The 22,169-nt window shown below is 43.9% G+C and overlaps 1 protein-coding gene across 1 annotated transcript; it reads left to right on the top strand.

Annotated features, from left to right (window-relative positions):
• Positions 1 to 1,237: 1,237 nt before the first annotated feature.
• Positions 1,238 to 21,526, top strand: LOC117354519 (gastrula zinc finger protein XlCGF26.1-like). Its single transcript, XM_033932190.1, has 4 exons — positions 1,238 to 1,292; positions 6,416 to 6,542; positions 7,853 to 7,963; positions 18,612 to 21,526. The coding sequence occupies exons 1-4, from the start codon at positions 1,269 to 1,271 to the stop codon at positions 20,072 to 20,074; spliced, it is 1,725 nt and encodes a 574-aa protein (XP_033788081.1). The 5' UTR covers positions 1,238 to 1,268; the 3' UTR covers positions 20,075 to 21,526.
• The last annotated feature ends 643 nt before the right edge of the window (positions 21,527 to 22,169 follow it).

Below are 22,169 nucleotides of genomic sequence, written 5' to 3'. Positions count from 1 at the left end.
CAGGGAAATACCTTCAAAACCAATAGGAGGAAACATCCCTCCACTCAGAGAACAGCCAAGCTCTGGAACGCACTACCAGAGGCCATGGCAAAAGCGGACGCGCATCTGGCTTTAAGAAAGGTTTCGACAATTTCCTGGAGAAAAAGTCCATAGTCTGTTATTGAGAAAGACATGGGGGAAGCCATTCCACTGCTTGCTCTGGATCAGTAGCATGGAATGTTGCTACTCTTTGGGTAGAAAGGGGTGAGAGAGACAAATCCTGCATATGGTGGAGAAGAGGGAGACATGCATGAAGAAGAGAGAGAAAGAGAGAAATGTTGGACATTGGGTGGAGGGCAGGGAGAGATGGTGAATGGGGAGAGAGAAAGAACTGTTGTACATGATAATGGAGGGGAGGAAGGGAAAGTTGCTGCATGGAGGGGAATAGAGAGGTTTGACCCAGGGCACAAGGCAGAGAGAAAGAGAGATAGTAGACAGTGGGAAAGAAACAGAAATGTTGGATATGGCAGTGGAAAGGTAGGTACAGAGATGGAAGATAGATGGTGAGCGTGGAGAAAAAAGAAAATGTCAAAAGGGCAGGAGACCCTGGCGAGTGAGTTAACAGAAGACAAACAGAAACCAGAGTCTGGGACCTACATGATTTTGAATAATAAAATGACCAGACAACAAAAGGTAGAAAAAATAATTTTATTTTCTAGTTTGTGATTATGATATGTCAGATTTGAAATGAGTTACCAGCCAGAGCTGGTGTTAGACAGCGAGTTTGAGCTGAGAACTAACAGAGAGAGGAAAACTCTTTGTTGTTTATTTTGATTATACCACAGCGTCGGCGTGGGTTTGGAGAAGTTGTAACTCCTATGTAATGTTATATTGTAACACTGTGAATGTTAAACTGCAACCTGTTTTGAGCTTTCTGGGGAGGACGGGATGTAAAACGAAATACAATTACTACAAATATTTATTGGGGGAGGGGTTTAAAAAAAATCACCGGCCCTGGGGGGTCACAAACCGTAGGTACGCCACTCCATAAGGGTGTTTGTGGTGCAATCCAGCTGTGTGACATGAACACCTGCATGTCCACCGACAAACTTTGCCCTCCCCCCTGTGTGATGTCATCAGGCTGTGTCCAGCCCTGTCAAGCAGCTTCTGTGGGTGCATCACCAGCCATTGAGAGAGAAGCAGAGCCTGAAGCTTCAACCCAGGACTGAGAGAGAGAGAGAGAGAGAGAGAAGGGAAGACAAATCCTCCCCAGAAAAGCAGGAGAGAGGATGGCTGAAGGAGGATCTACACAGGTAGGGGCGGCTTTTGCTGCAGGGTTGGGGCTTTTCGCCAGCAGCTCATGGGAGAGAATTAGACAAAGACACTGCTGTGTGCAGAGGCAGCATTTCATTTATTTATATATTAAATTTTCTATACCGGTGGTTCCCAACCCTGTCCTGGAGGACCACCAGGCCAATCAGGTTTTCAGGCTAGCCCTAATGAATATGCAGAGAGCAGATTTGCATGCCTGTCACTTCCATTATATGCAAATCTATCTCATGCATATGCATTAGGGCTAGCCTAAAAACCTGATTGGCGTGGTGGTCCTCCAGGGCAGGGTTGGGAACCAGGGTAGCTCAGAATGGTTTACATGATTTTATTCAGGTTCTCCAGCATTTTTCCCTGTCATCCCCGCTTAGGATTTTTGTGGGGGTTCCTAGGTGGCCAATGAATTCGGGAGATTTCTAGTGGGTCTGATTGCTGCTTCACAAAGGGAAAGAAGCCCCTGGGTAATACCGATTGTAAGCTGAAACTAGGCAGCCTCACCCCAGAGGCCAATTTAGCTGAGCTGGAAGACAAAGGGTAGCTTTATCTTGTATATCCAGAGGGAAATGCAGAACCGATTTTCTCTGTATTCCATGGCATTTTTTTAAATGATGGTTTAAAGCAAATGATAGTTTCACCGGTCTAGAGAACTATCGTCCTTTTTTTTTAAAAAATGTTATTTTCATTCAAAAAATTTTATATGACAACCAGTAATCGCAGAACAGCAAAGCATCAAAACATCCAACACCGCAGGAACTCGCAACAGGGCTCTGCACGGGGCTGGAGTGTAGGAAGATCGCTCCTGCCATGCAACACCGCTAGACCATCCCCTCCCCACCACCTCTGATCCCCGCCTCCCTCCGACTCCGATCGCCCGCCCATTCCCCCCGCCGCCTCTGATCGCCTCCTTCCGTCTCCAATAGCCCACCCACTCCCCCGCCACCTCTGATTGCCTCTCTCCGTTTCCGATCGCTCACCCACTCCCCCCGCCGCATCTGATCGCCTCCCTCCGTCTCCGATCGCCCGCACACTACCCCCCGCCGCCTCTGAGTGCCTCCCTCCGTCTCCAATCGCCTGCCCACTCCCCCCCGCCGCCTCTGATCGCCTCCCTCCGTCTCCGATCGCCCGCCCGCCCACTCCCCCCCGCCGCCTCTGATTGCCTCCCTCCGTCTCTGATCACCTGCCCACTCCCCCCCGCCGCCTCTGATCACCTCCCTCCGTCTCCGATCGCCCGCCCATTCCCCTCCGCCGCCTCTGATCGCCTCCCTCCGTCTCCAATCGCCCGCCCACTCCCCCCCACCAGCTCCTTTCGCCTCCCTCTGTCTCCGATCACCTGCCCACTCCCCCCCGCCGCCTTTGATTGCCTCCCTCCATCTCTGATCGCCCGCCCACTCCCTCTCGCCGCTTCTGATCGCCTCCCTCCGTCTCTGATCGCCCGCCCACTCCCCCCGCCACCTCTGATCGCCTCCCGCCATCTCTGATCGCCTGCCCACTCCCCCGCTGCCTCTGATCGCTTCCCTCCATCTCCGATTGCCCGCCCACTCCCCCCTGCCACCTCTGATCGCCTCCCTCCGTCTCCGATCTCCCGCCCACTCCCCCCTGCCACCTCTGATCGCCTCCCTCCGTCTCCGATCGCCCGCCCACTCCCCCCCCCCGCCACCTCTGATTGCCTCCCTCCAAGTCCTGGGGCCGTTTTTTATTGATGCCAACGAGCGATTCTCGGGGGGAGGGGGGCTGGGAAAAAACTCACGGATAATCGAAACCATGAACATCGAAACTGCGAAAAGGAGGGGGAAGTGTATACATAAATCCAAAGGATGAGGTAAAGTTAAAATCATTGAACTGAAACTTAATAACGGGACTACCACGAAACAGCTTCAAAAAATAGACTTATCAACAGCACTAAAATTCAAATAAGAGAGATATAATGCATACTAAAAGGGAGACATAATACTTACATAAGAACATAAGAACATAAGAAATGCCTACGCCGGATCAGACCCTAGGTCCATCTATTCCGGCGACCCGCACACGCGGAGGCCAAGCCAGATGCTCCCAGTTGGAGACCCTGGTTACCCATATCCATCAATATGTTTTGCAAGGAGGTATACATCCAACTTACACCTGAAACCCAGAATGGTAGTCTCTGTCACCACCTCATCCGAGAGAGCATTCCAAGCGTTCACCACCCGCTGTGTGAAACAGAACTTCCTGACATTTGTCCTGAGCCTGCTGCCCCTCAGCTTTAGTCCGTGACCTCTTGTCCGTTTCACATTTGACAATGTGAACAACGATGATTCTTGCTCTATTTTGCCGAATCCTTTCAGTATTTTAAAAGTCTCAATCATATCCCCTCGCAGTCTCCTCCTCTCGAGGGTGAACAGTCCCAGTCTTCCTAGTCGTTCTTTGTAGCTCAAATTTTCCATACCTTTTACTAGTTTCGTGGCTCGCCTCTGCACCCTTTCCAGCAGGGCTATATCCTTTTTTAGGTAAGGAGACCAGTGTTGGACACAGTACTCCAAGTGTGGTCTGACCATTGCTCTGTAATGTGGCATTATAACGTCCGCCAATCTACTTGTGATCCCCTTCTTTATTATGCCCAACATTCTGTTTGCTTTCTTCGCCGCTGCCGCGCATTGAGTCGACGGCTTCTGGTTTCTGTCTATCAGTACCCCCAGGTCTCTTTCTTGTTCAGTTTTGGCCAATGTTACACCTAACATTTTGTATTCATGTTCCTTATTTTTCTTGCCCAGGTGCATCACCTTGCATTTGTCTATGTTAAACTTCATCTGCCACTTGTCCGCCCATTTCTCCAGTTGGTCTAGATCCTTCTGGAGATCTTCAATATCTTTTTGTGACCCAACTGCCCGACATAGTTTTGTGTCGTCTGCAAACTTGATTATATTACTTGTTGTCTCCTCTTCAAGGTCATTTATGAAGATATTAAATAAGATAGGCCCAAGAACCGAGCCTTGGGGCACTCCGCTAGTCACCTTCCCCCAGTCCGAGAATACCCCATTTATGCTTACCCTCTGCAATCTATTTTCTAGCCATTTGCCTATCCATCTAAGTACATCCCCTTCAATTCCATGACTTAGTAGTTTCCTCATAAGCCTTGTGTGTGGGACCTTGTCGAACGCTTTCTGGAAGTCCAAGTAAATTATATCCACCGGGTCTCCGCCGTCGATTAGTTTGTTCACCTTCTCGAAAAATTGAAGTAAATTCGTCAAACATGACTTCCCCTTCCTAAAGCCATGTTGACTAGCTCTCATCAGGTCGTGATTTTCCAGGTGTTGCACTATGCTATCCTTGATCAGTGCTTCAACCATCTTCCCAGGAACCGACGTTAGACTCACAGGTCTGTAATTGCCTGGTTCTCCTCTGGATCCTTTTTTGAAAATTGGAATAACATTTGCTATTTTCCAGTCATCTGGTATTTGCCCGGTTCTAATTGACATGTTAGCTAGGATTTGTAAAACCTCTCCAATTTCCATCTTAAGCTCCTTTAATACTCTCGGGTGAATTCCATCTGGTCCAGGGGATTTGTCACTTTTTAATTTGTCGATCTGATAGTATATCATGTCCAATTCCACATTCACTGAGGTGAGGCTATCCTCTATGTCACCCTTGAATACCCTCCTTGTTTCCGGCATTGTTGTTGTGTCTTCATTAGTAAAGACGGAGGCAAAGAATGAATTTAGCCTATCTGCAATCTGTTTGTCTTCTTTAATGCACCCTTTCATTCCTTGGTCGTCGAGAGGGCCTACTGCCTCTCTTGCTGTTTTTTTCCCTTTTATATATCTAAAAAAGGGCTTGAAGTTTTTGGCTTCTTGCGCTATCTTTTCCTCATAGGCCGTTTTGGCGTCTCTTACCACCTTGTGACATTTCTTCTGGTCGACCTTATGACTATTCCAGGCCTCTGTTGTGTGTTCCCGTTTCCATTTTTTGAACGAGTCCCTCTTATCCCTTACCGCATCTTTCACCTCTTTAGTTAGCCAAGCTGGTTCTCCTTTGTTCTTGTTTCGCCTTCCTTTGGATATCTGCGGAATGTAGAGATTCTGCGCTTTGGTGATGGTATTTTTTAGTAGCACAAATCAAAACATTCAAATAACATAGATATGATGCTGATGCTACTACTATGAATTATTTCTATGGTGCTACCAGTCGTACCCAGCGCTGCACAGAGTCACATAGGGTAAGAAAACAGTCCCTGCTCGAAATAACTTACAATCTAAACAGACAAACAGGATGTCATGGATACAGTTAAGGGGAACGGTTAATCAGCTGGCTGGGTTGGAGGGCAGAGGGGAGTACAGGACAATCGAGCCATTGTGACATCACTGATGAGATTGGCTCTTATTGGTGGAATGAGGCATTATGACATCACAAGCCCAACTCTGCTTCCCAAAGACAAACAGGATGTCATGGATACATTTAAGGGGAACAGTTAATCTGCTGGCTTGTACAGGACAATCAAGCCATTGTGACATCACTGATGAGGTTGGCTCTTATTGGTGGAATGAGGCATTATGACATCACAAGCTCAACTCTGCTTCCCAAAGACAAACAGGATGTCACGGATACAGTTAAGAGGAACGGTTAATCAGTTGGCTGGGTTGGAGGGCAGAGGACTAGGGTTAAGGATTGAAAGCTATATCAAAAAGGTGGGTTTTCAGTCTGCTTTTAAACAAGGGAAGGGGCTTGGCGGACAAACTCGGGTAATTTATTCCAGGCATAGGTACGAAGTCCGGAATTAGCAGTGGAGGAGAAGGGTAACAAGAGTGACTTATCTGAGGAGTGTATAAGGAGAGAGAAGCGAGGAAAGATATCGAGGGGCAGCAGAATAAACACACTTATGGGTCTATAATACAGCTTATCCTATAGCTGAGGGGTCAAATGCAGATATTAGGTAGTGACATTTGATATTCTGCCTCTGATGTTAGATACTCTATGTATAGTTAGACTTGCAAATCCCAGGGCCTGTTGGTGACACTGACTTGCATACACTGGGGCAAAAAGTCTGCTGGAGGAGAAGCGTTCCTTCTGTGATAAAATGTCAGGAGGAGAAAGACAGTTTGAGGCCCTCCACATTTTCTGGTTTGTGTTCCAGGTGCACATAACATTTGAAGATATCGCTGTCTCTTTCTCCCGGGAGGAGTGGGGGTATTTAGATGAAGGACAGAAGGAGCTTTACAGGGAGGTGATGAAGGAGAATTACGAGACCCTGATCTCCCTAGGTAAGATTTGCTTTTATCTGCATTTTTAGCAGACACCAGGTCTGATTTCTTAAAAGCACTTTTAGCATGGCGCATTTGGTTACCTGCTATGATGTTACTTGAGAGGGGTCGGGCACGTGCTTCTTTTTGTGAGTCTGGGGTCCTTATATCTATTCTTTGTCTCCTAGAATCTGTAGTCTGATTCTCAATACCTTACGAGTCTGATGTGATTTGAGCGGTGGGGGGTCGGCGGCTCTGGGATTGCCTTTCCCCAGATGGGGATCTCCTATGTCTTCCTCACCACATTTGTTTGGGGTGGTGGGGTTGTTTTTTTTTTGTTCTTTGTTCCTTTATTTTTTTGTTGTGTTGCTTTTTGTTTATTTGTGATGTAATTAAGTTTGGAGGGTAGAATGTCGACTATGCATGCTAGGATCGGAGCATCAATGTTATTTGCCAATGCCTTTTTATGCTAAGGTATATTTCAATTGATAATCACCTTTTAGAATTTTCCTGACATCAATGTATGATTTTAAAGTTTGCTCGTATTTCTGAACTGATTGAATTTGTGCTACATAGTAACATAGTAGATGACGGCAGATCCAAATGGTCCATCCAGTCTACCCCAATTTTTTTTTTTTTTTTTCTTCTTTGCTATCCAGGCCTGGATCCACACACAGGCCCAGATCCGCACACAGGGTTTAGGTCGGTGTTCCGACCCGGCCTGCGCTCAGAACCGCCTGCGTGCAGACCCCGCCAGTGTTCTGATGCCCTGGATCAGAACTTATCAGATCTCCATCCCTACAGAATCCAAAACTCTACCCGGTACTGTTCTTAGGTCCCAACTACCGAAATCTCCATCAAAACTCACTCCAGCCCATCCTCCCCCAAACGGCCATATACAGACACAGACCGTGCAAGTCTGCCCAGTCCTAGCCTTAGCTCATCCCACGCTTCTTTGAACTCCGTCACCGTTTTTCTCTCCACCACCTCTCTTGGGAGCGCATTCCTCTCCGTAAAGTAGAATTTCCTAACATTGCTCTTGAATCTGCCACCCCTCAACCTATTATAACCGGGACGATTAATGAAGGCGCGCTCGGGGGGCAGCTCAAGGTAATTTGCTGCCCTGAGGTGAGGGATGAGCTGCCCCGGCCACCTCCTGCCCTCGTTACCCCACTGCACCCTGCAATGACTCCCAGAACCCTCTGCTTTATGGAGGATGACACGTCTAGAATCTTCCTCCCCTACCTCATTATGTACTGCTCCTCTGAGAGCTACTGCTTGGCATTTTTCTGTGAAGATAAGAGAGTTTTCTTTTATATCTCTGGAAACAGGCAATGAAAGGGTCAGGCCCGATATCTTATCAAGGATTAAACGAGAGGAAGAGCCATATGTCCAGGATTCCCAGGAGTCAGGAGAGAGAGAAGTTGCTACTTCATTCACAGGTAATGTAAAGAATAAGGAGTGGTATTGCAGAGTAGAGGTGAGTTAATGAATATTTTGGGGTACTAATCGAGACAGGGTTATTACAGAGTGAGTAGCGACTGTGTCTAGAGCGAGAGAGAGAGTATTACAGAGCGTGCTAAGTCACAGTACCGTACAGATTAAGAGGAGGTATTGCGGAGTATAGGTAAGTAAAAATATTGTACAATGTGAGGGGAAGACAAAAAAAAGCAATGATGTGTTATCAAGCCTGGCATCTTGTCTCCAACAGTCTTCAAATGACCTGCAGATCTCAGAATAATACAGGTACAGTACAAGTGAGTAATAATAAGCAAGGGGAAGTATTACAGCGTGCAAGTGATTTCTCCATAATATCATAAGAACATAAGAATCGCCGCTGCTGGGTCAGACCAGTGGTCCATCGTGCTCACAGATCAAAGACCAGTGCTCTAAATGAGTCCAGCCTCACCTGCGTACGTCCCAGTTTAGCAGGAACTTGTCCAGCTTAGTCTTGAAACCCTGGAGGGTGTTTCCCCCCTACAATAGACTCCGGAAGAGCGTTCCAAGTCTCCACCACTCTCTGGGTGAAGAAGAACTTCCTTACGTTTGTACGGAATCGATCCCCTTTCAACTTTAGAGAGTAAACTCAAAAGACATCGTCAACACCTTTTCTCACATCAGGCAGTACTATGGGGTACAGATCTAGAACAATTGCTTAAATTACTGGTTTAATTTAAATGTTCCTTCTTTTTAGCTATTTCTGGGCCAGAACCCAAAGCTCTGCCCGGTACTGTGCTTTGGTTCCATCTATTGAAGTCTCCGTCAAAGCTCACACGAGCAGCTATTTCTGGGCAAGAATGCAAGCTCTACCCGGTACTGTGCTTGGGTTCCTACTTGCCGAAATCTCTGTTAAAACCTTCTCCAGCCCATCTACACCCTCCCAGTCATTGAAGCCTTCCCCAGCCCATCCCCCACCAAACGGCCGTGCAAGTCTGCCCAGTACTGGCCTTAGTTCAATTTTTAATATTATTTTCTGATTCTAGATCCTTTGTGTTCATCCCATGCTTCTTTGAACTCACTCATAGTTTTCCTCTCCACCACCTCTCTCTCTCTCTTTCTTTGTCTTTCTCTCTCTCTCTTTCTTTCTCCTGCTCTCTCTTTCTTTGTCTTTCTCTCTCTTTCTTTCTCTCTCACTCTCATAGTAACATATAGTAGATGATGGCAGATAAAGACCCGAATGGTCCATCCAGTCTGCCCAACCTGATTCAATTAAAAAATTTTTTTTCTTAGCTATTTCTGGGCAAGAATGCAAGCTCTGCCCGGTACTGTGCTTGGGTTCCAACTGCCGAAATCTCCATCAAAACCAACTCCAGCCCATCTACACCCTCCCGGCCACTGAAGCCCTCCCCAGCCCCTCCTCCACCAAACGGCCATATACACACACAGACCGTGCAAGTCTGCCCAGTACTGGCCTTAACTCTTCAATATTTACTATTATTTTCTGATTCGGGATCCTCTATGTTCATCCCACGCTTTTTTGAACTCTGTCACTGTTTTCCTCTCCACCACCTCCCTCAGGAGCGCATTCCAGGCATCCACCACCCTCCTACTGGCCATACCTCTTCCTATGTACCCAGGCATCCTTATAGCTCTCGCCATGGCCTTTTCAACCCATTTGACCACCTCAACATGCTAGCGCACCCAAGTCCCGCTCCTCTTTCGCGCACGAAAAGATCTCCACCCCCTAAACTGTACTGTTCGCTTGGATTTTTGCAGGCCAAATGCATGACCTTGCATTTCTTAGCGTTAAATCTTAACTGCCAAATTTCGGAGCATTCCTCCAGCTTCGCTAGGTCCTGCCTCATATTACCCACACCATCAGGGGTGTCTATTCTTTTGCAGATTTTGATATCATCCACAAAGACAGCCCTTCCGCAATATCGCTTACAAAAATGTTAAAAATAACAGGTCCAAGATGTCAAGGAACTTCCACTTTCGTATTGCGCCTACTGCTTTTGGGGAATTTAGGAAACGCCTAAAAACACATCTGTTCCTGAAGTAATTAGGTAACTGACGTATACAATCTTAGTCCTCAACAAATGATCTTTACAACTGTTATTCACTAACTCTGAACTTTGTTGATTCCACTCAATCCGTAATACCTTTTAATCATTGTAAACCGCATAGAACTTCACGGTCCTGCGGTATATACACAGTTATTATTATTATTCTCCTTACCTTCTCTTCTACTTGTGTCGGGAGGCTTATTAACCCTTTAATTGGAAGATGGTGAAAACGGCTGCTTTACGAAAACTTGGGGCTCCTTTTCCAAAGGTGCGTCAGGGCCGTAACACGCGGAATAGCACGCGCTAAATTGCACCGCGCGCTAGCCGCTACCGCCTCCTCTTGAGCAGGCGGCAGTTTTTCGGCTAGCCCGCGCTAATCCGGTGCGTGCGCTTAAAAACGCCAGCGCACCTTTGGAAAAGGAGCCCTCGATGTGGAACGAGAGCAACAGTGCCACGTAACGGGCATTTGGAAGTGCAGATAAGAGCCCTAGGGAAATAGAGAACATGAAAACTCTTGCAAATATTGACACAGCCAGCGAAAATCAAGAGAGAAGGAAATAGAACAGGAAGGCAAGAAAATGAGATCGAACTCAACAAAAAATAAAAACCAAACTGAAATAAAATTAGTAAAATAAATAGATAAATGTTGCTTAGCTTCAGGTGGTTCCTTATACTATACTTCTATTATAAACTAGTCTTTAAGCCCGTTACATTAACGGGTGCTAGAATAGATGCGTGTGTCTGTCATTCTTTCTTTCTCTCTCTCTCTCTCCTTGGCCGCTGTCTGTCTGTCTCTCTCTTTCCTCGGTTGTCCACCACCACCCTTTGCCTGCTCCTTTGTCCAGCATCAGCCTTTTTCCCTTCGTTTTACCTCCCCCTGTCCAGCATCAGCCCTTTTCTCTTCGTTTTACCTCCCTCCTGTCCAGCAGCAGCCCTTCTCCCTTCGTTTTACCTCCCTCCTGTCCAGCAGCAGCCCTTCTCCCTTCGTTTTACCTCCCCCTGTCCAGCATCAGCCCTTTTCCCTTCGTTTTACCTCCCCCCTGTCCAGCAGCAGCCCTTCACCCTTAGTTTTACCTTCCCCTGTCCAGCAGCAGCCCTTTTCCCTTCGTTTTACCACCCCCCTGTCCAGCAGCAGCCCTTCTCCCTTTGTTTTACCCCCCCCTGTCCAGCAGCAGACCTTCTCCCTTCATTTTACCTCTCTCATCCTTGTATTTCTGTTGCGCCATGCCTGCCTGTCTCTCCGTGGCCCCCTTCTGTTTCCCCCCCTCCCAGAGCAAAGCATGATTGCTGTCTTCCCCCAGCACACCCCTCCCCCCCAAAGCAGCTCCTTTTCCCTCTCCCCCTCCACTTCTTACCAGCATGGGACACCTCGCAGCACCCGCATGATAAACTCCTGCCATTGCTGAGACAAACCGCTGCTCAATCCACTGCATGCGCCCCAAGCCTGCGCACATGCCGTAAGCTGCCCCCAAGCCCACGCACGTGACACAAATCGCCCCATCCGCCGCAAATGGAATGCGGCCACGGAAGCACACATCACGGTGACAGGGATCACGGCCTCCTAAGTGCGCATGCGCGCTTAGGGTTTTATTATAGAGGATATGAGGGGTGCTGAAAAGTTCTCAGCCTGACCAACCCACTTCCTACATTCTAAGCATTATTTTGCCACTGTAGCTGAAAAGAGTGTGATCTTATTTCCTTAAGTGTCATTTGCAGAGACGAAATTCTATGTTTTGACACTGTTTCAGATCATGGATTGAACCATAGCCACGTCGTCCCCTTCTTGCTTGGGCAGAGAACTTTTCAGCACCCCCTCGTAGGTAATCTTGGGCTTACAGTCTGGGTAGCACAGGCATGGAATTGTGAAATATCTGCATATTAAAATTATCCTTCCCCCTCATTAAAAGGCATATCCCATGCATGAAAACTAGGGACCTCCCTCCCCTTCAGAATCACTGAGCTCTGGAATAATCTTACCTCCCCATTTCATAAGAGATACCATCAACAACTGCTATCGTACCAGGCAGCCACATGGGGTAAAGACTTAGAAGAACTAATTGCACACACAAACAACTATGGCGAATTCAGGAAACACCTAAAAACCTACCTGTTCTTGAAATACCTAGGTAGCGAACCAGAACATCAGCCCCCCTCATAATACCACCACATACCCGACCCTGTAAATTGTAAACCCCAACCCTAATCACTAACCATGAACACACCATTCAATTCATGGAATATTTCTAAATTTCGTGTTAGCAGCATGGCACTTCCTGGTCTTGCAGCACACAAACTGTTGTTAATAATGTTGGAATTACCAGATGTACAATGCTATACCCGTTAATTCGCTGTATGTACAGTCTCTCTTTATTGTATTTACAGTTTCTCTTTATTGTAAACCACTTCTCTTTATTGTAAACCGCCTAGAAGTCGCAAGATTGTTGGCGGTATATAAGAATAAAGTTATTATTATTATTATAACCTGAGCTCCCTCCAACTTTTCCGTAAGCATCTGAAAACTTGGCTATTCTCAAAAATGTAACTTTTCCTTCCCTCTCTGGTACACTAAGCCCCTCTAAACTCTCTTCTTACTTATTCCTATAATCCCATTGGAGCTCCTTTCTATCCCAACTCCTGTAAACTGTGCCGAGCTCTACCACTGTGGAGAAGATGCGGTATACAAGCCCAAGGTTTAGTTCAGTTTAGTATGCAAGTAAATGTGTAGAGCATGGGTTCCCACACTTTTTTGGCTTGCGAGCTACTTTTAAAATGAGCAAGTCGAAATGATCTACCAACAATACAATTTTAAAAACACAAAGCACACTGTACGCAGAGAAAATGTTAATTATCATTTATATTCCGGGGGATTTTCAAAGAGGTCAAGACAGAAGACTTTAAAATATGCAATGTCACCTCAGTAACAACTAAACAAAAATAGACAAATATACCTCCTCCCCTTTTACTAAACTGCGATAGCGGTTTTTAGCGCAGGGAGCTGCGCTGAATGCCCCGCACTGTTCTCGACACTCATAGGCTCCCTGCGCTAAAATCTGCTACTGCGGTTTAGTAAAAGGGGCCCAAAGTGCAAAATATAGACAGCAGATATAAATTCTCAAAATGGACACATTTTGATCACTAAATTGAAAATAAAATAATTTTTCCTACCTTTGTTGTCTGTTGATTTCATGAGTCTCTGGTTACACTTCCTTCTGACTGTGCATCCAATATTTATTCCCTTCTTTCTGCATCCTGTATGCTTCCTCTCCTCCAGACCTCACTCCATTCCCCAACCAACATCTCTCTCTGTCCCTCCATGAGTCCAACTTTTTCTTCCTCTCTCCCTGCCTGCCCCTTGCTACCCGACACACTCCATTCCCTCCCTCAACTTTTTCTTCCTCTCTCCCTGCCCCCTCCCCTTTCTTTCTTTCTATCTCCCTGCCCCCTGCCCCCTGTCTTTCTTTCTTTCTCTCTGTCTCTTTCTGTCTCCCTGTCCCCCTTTTTTTTTCTTTCTTTCTCTGTCTGCCTTTCTTTCTGTCTCCCTGCCCCCTTTTTTTTCTGTCTCCCTGCCCCCTTCTTTTCTTTCTGTCTCCCTGTCTCTGTCTGTGTCCCTATTCTGCCTCCCTGTCTTTCTCTCTCCCCTTTCTTTCTGTCTGTCCTTTCTCCCCTAGCCACCAACGGGGTCATCGTCTGGGAATAGGCCCCCAAACCACTGCTGCCGTCTGGGAACAGCCCCCCCAATCCTCCTCAGAGCGCTTTAAATTTAACTTTTATTCCAGCTCGCTGACGTCCTGTGCGCATTTGTCTCAGCTCATTTGTCCACGCACGATTGTCCCGCGTGCTTTCATCTATGAACCAGCCAAACAGACTGAAAAGGTGACAGCAAAAGCTAGATGCTAGAAGGATGCTAGGATGCATAGGGAGAGGTATGGCCAGTAGGAAAAAGGAGGTATTGATGCCCCTGTATAAGACTCTGGTGAGACCTCATTTAGAATATTGTGTACAGTTCTGGAGGCTCCAACGTCAAAAATATATAAAAAGGATAGAGTTGGTCCAGAGGAAGGCTATTAAAATGGTACGTGGTGTTCATCATAAGGCGTTGGTGACAGATTTAAAAATCTCAATCTGTATACTTTGGAGGAAAGGCGGGAGAGGGGAGATATGATAGACGTTTAAATATCTACGTAATGTAAATGCTTATGAGTCACTTCCTCCACCCATTCTGAAAAAATTTTTCAACACATTTGGTAAATACATACATCAACTAATCTCGACTTCCTTAGAGAAAGGGACTATTCCCAAAAAATGGAAAAATGCTACTATCCATCCAATACCAAAAGATGCAAAGGGGAATTTAAATGATCCCAGTAATTATCGCCCTATAGCAAAAATACCATTCATAGCAAAAATGACAGAAAAAATAGTGTTTAATCAAGTCTCTGAATTCTTCGAGAAAACTGGAGCACTACACCCTCACCAAACAGGATTCCGACAATACTGCTCAACTGAGCACTCTTTAATAGGTTTGACATCTTCCGTCCTATATTTTTGGGATCAACATAAATCTGTCCTCCTTATATCTTTAGATTTATCATCAGCTTTCGACACTATCGATCACCATCTACTTCTGAGCAGATTAGAATCCTTGGGAATCTCGGAAGTTGTTCTCCAGTGGTTTCAATCATATTTCAATGAAAGATCATCTAAAGTTATATTCAATGACTCCTCAGCAAGTATAAATTCAACAAATTTTGGGATTCCGCAGGGATCAATTTTATCTCCATTACTGTTTAATATATTTCTGGCACCATTAGTTCAGATGTAGAAATCACAGAAATTAATGAGAAACTTTCAAAAATAGCTAGATGGTTACATGACAATAAGCTGTCGCTTAATACATCCAAAACAGAAACTATGCTTTTTCCATGTAGGGAGGGGCAGAAATTAAGAACCAACATAATTATGAACACAACTAACCTTAAAACAGTCACTAAGGTGAAGATTTTGGGGGTCATATTAGACCAAAAGCTTAGTTAACATGAGCAAATCAGTTCACTTGTAAGAACCTGCTTCTATAGGTTAAGACTGATCAGATCATTATCTGCGTTCCTTGACGAGTCATCATTAAACATATTAATACACTCATTAGTTATATCAAAAATTGTACAAAGGGTCCACCTTAAAAGAAATACGCAGAATGCAAATTCTTCAAAATACCGCAATAAAAATAATTATGAAAAAGAAAAAATTTGATCATGTAACACCACTTCTAAAGGAAAAACATTGGTTACCGGTAAACTACAGAATCACTTACAAAATACTTATAAACAAAGCCCCTACAATCTTAGAAAGATATCTAATACCGTACGCCCCCCATAAAATCTTTAAGATCTGAAGATAAATCTTTACTAGTAGTTCCTTCACTAAAACTTATATATTCTAGGAGAGATATGATCTTTTCTGTCACAGCCCCGCAAATTTGGAACGCACTTCCACTCAATATAAGAGAAGAAAAATGACTGAGCAAGTTTAAAAAAGTCTCCTAAAGAGTTGGCTATTTAAGGACGCTTTCTAATGGATTCATTCTAAGTTACAATAGACTAGGAAGATGATCTAGTAAAAATTAAGCAAGTATTTGTTCTCCTACCTTTTGTGTCACTAGACCTTCTTTTTTTTTTATTATTATTCTTTTTTTTTAGATTGTACTTAAGCCAATTGTTATCGGCCTCCTTTCCCTAAATGTATTATTGTAATTAGTATTAATTGTTATGTTTGTTTGTCTTTTATTTTAACCCAACTTTTAACTTATGTAAATCGCATTGGATTTGGAGTAGGCGAGTAAATCAAAGAACTTAAAGAAACTTGAAACTTGAGTCTCTTTCAATTGAAAGGAAACTCTGCAATGAGAGGGCATAGGATGAAGTTAAGAGGTGATAGGCTCCGGAGTAATCTGAGGAAATACTTCATTACGGAAAGGGTGGTAGATGCATGGAACAGTCTCCAAGAAGAGGTGGTAGAGACAGAGACTGTGTCTGAATTCAAGAAGGCATGGGATCTCTTAGAGAGAGGAAGAGATAATAGTTACTGCGGATGGGCAGACTGGATGGGCCATTTGGCCTTTATGTTTTTCTATGTTAAAAAGAACCTGAAACACTTTTTCTTTCATTAGTCCAAAAAAACTCCTCTTTTTTTCACATTAATCAAAATTTATCAAATTTGTGAGCAGCAAAGGAAATTTCTACTTAGCTTTGTTTATTATTCTTTCAACAAATCCCAACAGATTGGCAGCATTTTATACCACATATAAGAGCAGCGGTTATGAATGCCCCTGGAGCAGCTTTTTGAGCAAAATGAGGGCCTCTTCTCAGGTGTAGTTGGAAGAATAATGAAAAAAGCTAAGTAGAAATTTTGAAGGATAATACCACTTTTCTTATTATTGCATTTAAGATGGCTTGAGTTCTCTCCTCATTCATTCTGCTATAATTGCTAAGCGTTGTGTGATGGCATTTATATTAGAGCAAAGTTTCCAACTGATAAAAGTGATCCATATGCTTGGAGGCGAGGTATGGGCTGGGCTGGTGTCTATCCAGTTGGGCATTATAATTTTGGGCACGTCTGAAGGACATCAGTTCATAGTTTCATGGTTTGTTAAAATTTTGATTAAACACTTATCATTGCATTGGAAGCGTTGTACAATAAAATGCTATAAATATAGATGAGGGAACAAAGAACAGATAATGGACAAAGCTCCACTGGCTTCCGATAATCGCCAGGGTCCACTATAAATGCGCCTGTTTAACTTTCAAAATCCTATATGGTATCCTCCCTCCCTTTATCCCTCTTTCTTGGAATTCCTCAAACCCTAATACCACCAGATCCTCCCACAAATTAAAACTATCCTTCCCACACAGGAAAGCTAGGGACCTCCCTCCACTTCAAAATCACTGAGCTCTGGAACAACCTTACCTCCCCTCTTCGGAACTTGAGCTCTCTCCAAGTTTTCCGGAAACATCTGAAAACCTGGCTTTTCTCAAAAAATGTAAGTCTCCCTCCAACTTAGGAATCAAGGAAACTCTTATATCTTGGCATCCCAAGTCCTCTAAATTTTCTTCACACTTCTACCTCTAACCCTCTGTTGTAGTTCCTTCCTATTTCTCCTATAACTCAGTCGTGGGCATCTTTAAAAAGAAAACATTTTAAACTACTCTTGAATGTATCCAAGTTTTGTTCTGCTCTAATATATAGTGGGAGAGAGTTCCAGATTGAGGGAGCGGTGACCGAAAAGATGGTAGCACGATGGGTGCCAATTATTTTAAATGAGGGAACGTTGAGAGTACGTTGTGAGGCGGACCTTAAAGTTCGGGGGGGATCGTATGGTGTTAAAAGTCTATCTGGGGGGAGGGGGTGGTTTTTTTTTTGTGGTTAATGAAAATTGGTCTGTGTTGCTCATTATTATTGTGATTTTGGATTAGATTTTTGACCAGTAAACAGTTTTGAACATAAAAGTCTATCTATGAAAGCGGGGGCGTTAGTCTTTTGAGTTTTGAAAGTTAATAAGGCGATTTTATATGTACAGTGCTCCCCCTGTGAATTCGCGGTCGGCAGTTCGCGGTCCCGGTCGTTCGCGGTCTTTTCCGACCACGAACCCCCGACCAGGAGAGGACAGCTGGAGAGGCAGGAGAGGGCAGCCGGAGTGCTGGCGAGTGAAGGAAATCACTCGCTGTATGCTCCGACCGCCTCTTCCTGTACTAAAGTCGGGCCTTACCAATCAGGAGCTGCTTTGACATTGTATATACTCGAATACAAGTCGATCTGAATTTAAGTTGAGAAACCCTTTTTCCCCCCAAAAAGGAGGAAAAATGGTTGACTCAAATATAAGTCGGACGGCTTAATATTCAAGTGTCCTGCCCTGCCAGGCTCTGCGCCCAGCACCCTTCCTTCCTTTCCCCGTCAGACTCTGTACCTTCCCTCCCAGGCTCTGCCCCTGCCTCCCTCCCTGCCCTAGCAGGGTGCCTGATCTTGGCGACCCGCGGTGGAGGTGCAGCGAGCAGGATCGAACTTTCCAAGCTCCTGCCCTGCTGCTAACCGGCTGCCACGAGTTCCTTTGGCTGTTGAGCGACACGAGCAGAAGTGCGATTTGGCGCTGCTGCTCAGTACTGAGAGGCATCCTTACTGGCTCCCGCAAATTCTGGGAGGGGGCATTGACCTGAATATAAACCGGGACCCCCATTTTTGGGCCAATTTTTTGGCCCAAAAATCCCGGGTTATATTTGAGTATATATGGTAAATTAGTAACTTAATAGGACCCCTTTTCCTTGAGTAGTTTGTTTTAAGTAGACACTCACACCCCTCCTTCACAAAGCCACATTAGCGTTTTTACTGACGGCCACCGGCATGTTGACGCTCATAGGAATTCTATGGGCACTGGAGTTCTTACCGCCATGGCCAGCACTAAAAACGCTAGCATGGCTTTGTAAAGGAGGGAGGTCTAATAGCTGAATGTTTTGATTGATTTTTGATGATGTATGGACCTTGCTTGATATTTTTATTCATTCATTGGGATTTAAAAAAAAATTATATCTTTCAGATCATGAGATTAGGCTTGAGCAAAAGAGCGAGGAGAATCAAGAAGAACATCCTGTAGAAATGGAACAAATCAAAAGGCAATCGGGAGATGTCTTTGAAAATAGTTCCCAGGGGACCGAGAGGAAAAATGCAAGGAATCGCCAGAAGAAACTGTTGATATGTACTGAGTGCGATAGACATTTCTTTCAGCGGTCGCATTTCAAAAGGCATCAAATGACCCATACGGGACAGAAACCATTTACATGCACTGAGTGTACTAAAAGTTTTATTCAGTTGTCGGATCTCAGAATTCACCAAAGGAGCCATACAGGAGAGAAACCAGTTACATGTACCGAGTGTAATAAAAGTTTCATTCATCTCTCAAATCTGAAAAGACATCAAAGGAGCCACTTGGGGAAAAAACCATTTACATGTACTGAGTGTAATAAAAGTTTCACTCAGTCGTCACATTTGAAAACTCACCTAACTACTCACATTGGAAAGAAACCTTTTATATGCACTGAGTGTAATACAGTCTTTATTTTTCTATCAGATCTGAAAATTCATCAAATGATCCACACAGGACAGAAGCCACTTACATGTGCCAAGTGTAATAAAAGTTTCATTCAGCCATCACATCTAAAAAGGCACCAAATGACCCACCTAGGAAAGAAACCATTTGCATGCAATGAGTGTGATAAAAGTTTCATTCAGCCCTCAAATTTGAAAAGGCATCAAATGACCCACATGGAAAAAAAACCATTTGCTTGTAACGAATGTAATAAAAACTTCAATTGTCCATCAGAGCTGAAAATTCACCAAAAGCTTCATCTGGAAAAGAAACCGTTTCCTTGTACAGAGTGTAGTAAAAGTTTTCTTGAGCTGTCAATTCTGAAATTTCATCAAAGAATTCACACAGGAGAGAAACCCTTTACTTGTACTGAATGTGATAAAAAATTCATGTATTTATCTTCTATGAGAAGGCACCGAAAAAGCCACTCGGGACAGAAACCTTTTACATGTACTGAGTGTAATAAAAAGTTTGGTCAGTCATCACATTTGAAACTGCACAAAATGATCCACGCTGGAAATAAACCTTTTACATGTCCTCAGTGTAATAAAAGTTTCATTCAACTATCACATCTTAAAATTCATCAAAGGAGCCACACAGGAGAGAAACCTTTCACATGTACTGAGTGTAACAAATGTTTTATTCAACTGTCCTATCTGAAAATTCACCAAAGGAGTCATACGGGAGAGAAACCTTTTACATGTATAGAATGCAATAAGCGCTTTATTTATGTGTCGAATCTGAAAAGACACCAAAAGATCCATGCAGAAAAAAACAAGCGAAAAGCAGAATGGCTACCCAGCATGCAGGAGAACTTGACAAAGGCAAACATCTCAACTATGGAATGGCTTGAAGTAACAACAGAAGGGCTGGAAACCAAATTTAAAAGAGACCCAAAACTAGAAGAGCCCTGATCATCTGACAATGCCCAACTTTTAACTCAGTTATCATCTCTCCAGCAAGATGTGGCTCACTATAAATCTAATCCATTAGATAGCCAGATCAATTATTACAATGACTAAAACAGGAAGAACAAGTGTCTTTGCAAAGGAAAACTCAAAAGTTACAAATCAATAACTCGACTACCTAGTTTATAACAAGCTTATTCAAGTTCAATCATTGAGGGCTATAAACAGACCGGGTTTTAAGGACATTCTAATAGATATGCATGAACTAGATTTTCATGTCTACTACCTACATGTATGCAAATCTCTCATGCATATTCATTAGGGATATCCTAGAAATCTGACCCTTGAGGACTGAAGCCTGGTCTGTAAGCTGTTTCTTACAACATATATTGGTAGAATATCCCATCATATTGATTCTACTGATATGGCAATAGGACAAAAATAAGAGGGCAACATAGGGAATCAGAGACCAATTAATGCTGAATAAATGGTTAGTAGTAAGAAAGACCAAAAAAAAAAACCCTCATAAAGCATGGATTGGCCGTTTAAGAAAGCTTTTGATAGTATCGCAAAAGTATCATAAAAATTGATTTGAATTTCCCAAGAAAATGTAGTAAACTATACCCTGTTCTGGAGTATGAAGATGGGTAGTTTATCATCCTTAATACTCAAATCCATTCAGGGGGATTCCCAGTCACCACTTTTGCTTTGTTTGTATGGTACTTAGAGGCTTCTTTTCAAAGCACTTAGGCACACATATGATACTTTGTGTGTCTAAGTGCTTCGAAAACGAGCCCCTTAATCTACTGAATATTCTTTTAAAAAAAAAACTTTATTAATTTTCAATTATTAACAGTGCATTACAAAGGATTTAAACACAAACGAATCAGGAAAAGCACTTTAAACATACATATAATTTGAAACAATCATTTTCTCCCCCCTCTCCTTAACTAATAAAAAATAGAAATGCATATATAATTTCAATAAATTTAATATAATGAATAATAATGCTTTCCCATTCTCCTCCCTCCCCGCCCTGGATGTATAAGGAAATCAAACAAAAAAAAAGAAAAGGTACAGTACTTGTATTGTATTGGTACATGACCGCTAAATTGAAGCAATAAATGATGTCAATGGGCTCCACACCATCTCAAATACATTATTATAACCCATAGTTTCAGCATTCATTCATACTTGTAACTGGAACATACATTCGCCCACCAGAAAGTATAGTTAAGTCTATCATAACTCTTTCAATTGCGTGTTATCATCCGATGGCTATTCCCATCATTATTAAGAAAAGCCGGCTTTTATAACGATTCATAGGGGGGTTTAACCTGTAGCAGAGTGCCACAAATTACAACTTCATAAGTCGACGGAATCGATTACCCAAGTATAACATTAATTTGACCCCATATCGACTTCCAAAAGTTAAGTATCAGAGGACATAGAGAATAACAGATGATCCAAAGTCCCTATGTTAACATGACAATGCCAGCATCTATTAGATTTAGAACTGTCCAACTTTTGCAAACGAACTGGAGTCCAAAAAAATCCTATGCAACAAGAAAAACCAAGTTTGTCTCATAGATGCTGACGTTGTACATTTCTACCTCCAAGTCCAAATTAATGGCCATCGAGATGCAGATATGTACTGCTTTATCTCCATGCTCCAAATATCTCTAAGACTATTGTTTGGTTTTTTATTCAAGAAATCAGAAATTAATTTATACCACCTGGCGGCCTGATGTCCTAAAAGATCTGTCTGGGCGGAGAGATACTGTTGGCTCAAACAGGCCTCTGATGTCATGGCAACAGTGAAACCATCATGCACACTGTGTAGACGCCTCCCATTGCCAGGGGCAGAGAGATACTATTGGCTCAAACAGGCCTCTGATGTCATGGCAACAGTGAAGCCATCATGCACACTGTGTGGACTCCTCCCATTGCCAGGGGCAGAGAGATACTATTGGCTCAAACAGGCCTCTGATGTCATGGCAACAGTGAAGCCATCATGCACACTGTGTGGACTCCTCCCATTGCCAGGGGCAGAGAGATACTATTGGCTCAAACAGGCCTCTGATGTCATGGCAACAGTGAA

This window comes from Geotrypetes seraphini, chromosome 2 (assembly GCF_902459505.1).
Source record: "Geotrypetes seraphini chromosome 2, aGeoSer1.1, whole genome shotgun sequence".
NCBI classification, from domain to species: domain Eukaryota; kingdom Metazoa; phylum Chordata; class Amphibia; order Gymnophiona; family Dermophiidae; genus Geotrypetes; species Geotrypetes seraphini.
Note: the sequence above shows the minus strand (reverse complement) of the source record. Positions and strands in the feature narration are given on the sequence as shown.

Bases quoted from the DNA above. Each gene is read 5' to 3' on its own strand.
- LOC117354519 (XM_033932190.1), top strand. From the start codon at position 1,269: ATGGCTGAAGGAGGATCTACACAG. The intron at 1,293-6,415 runs GTAGGGGCGGCT...TTTGTGTTCCAG, and splicing joins CTGAAGGAGGATCTACACAG to GTGCACATAACATTTGAAGA. The intron at 6,543-7,852 runs GTAAGATTTGCT...CTCTGGAAACAG, and splicing joins CGAGACCCTGATCTCCCTAG to GCAATGAAAGGGTCAGGCCC.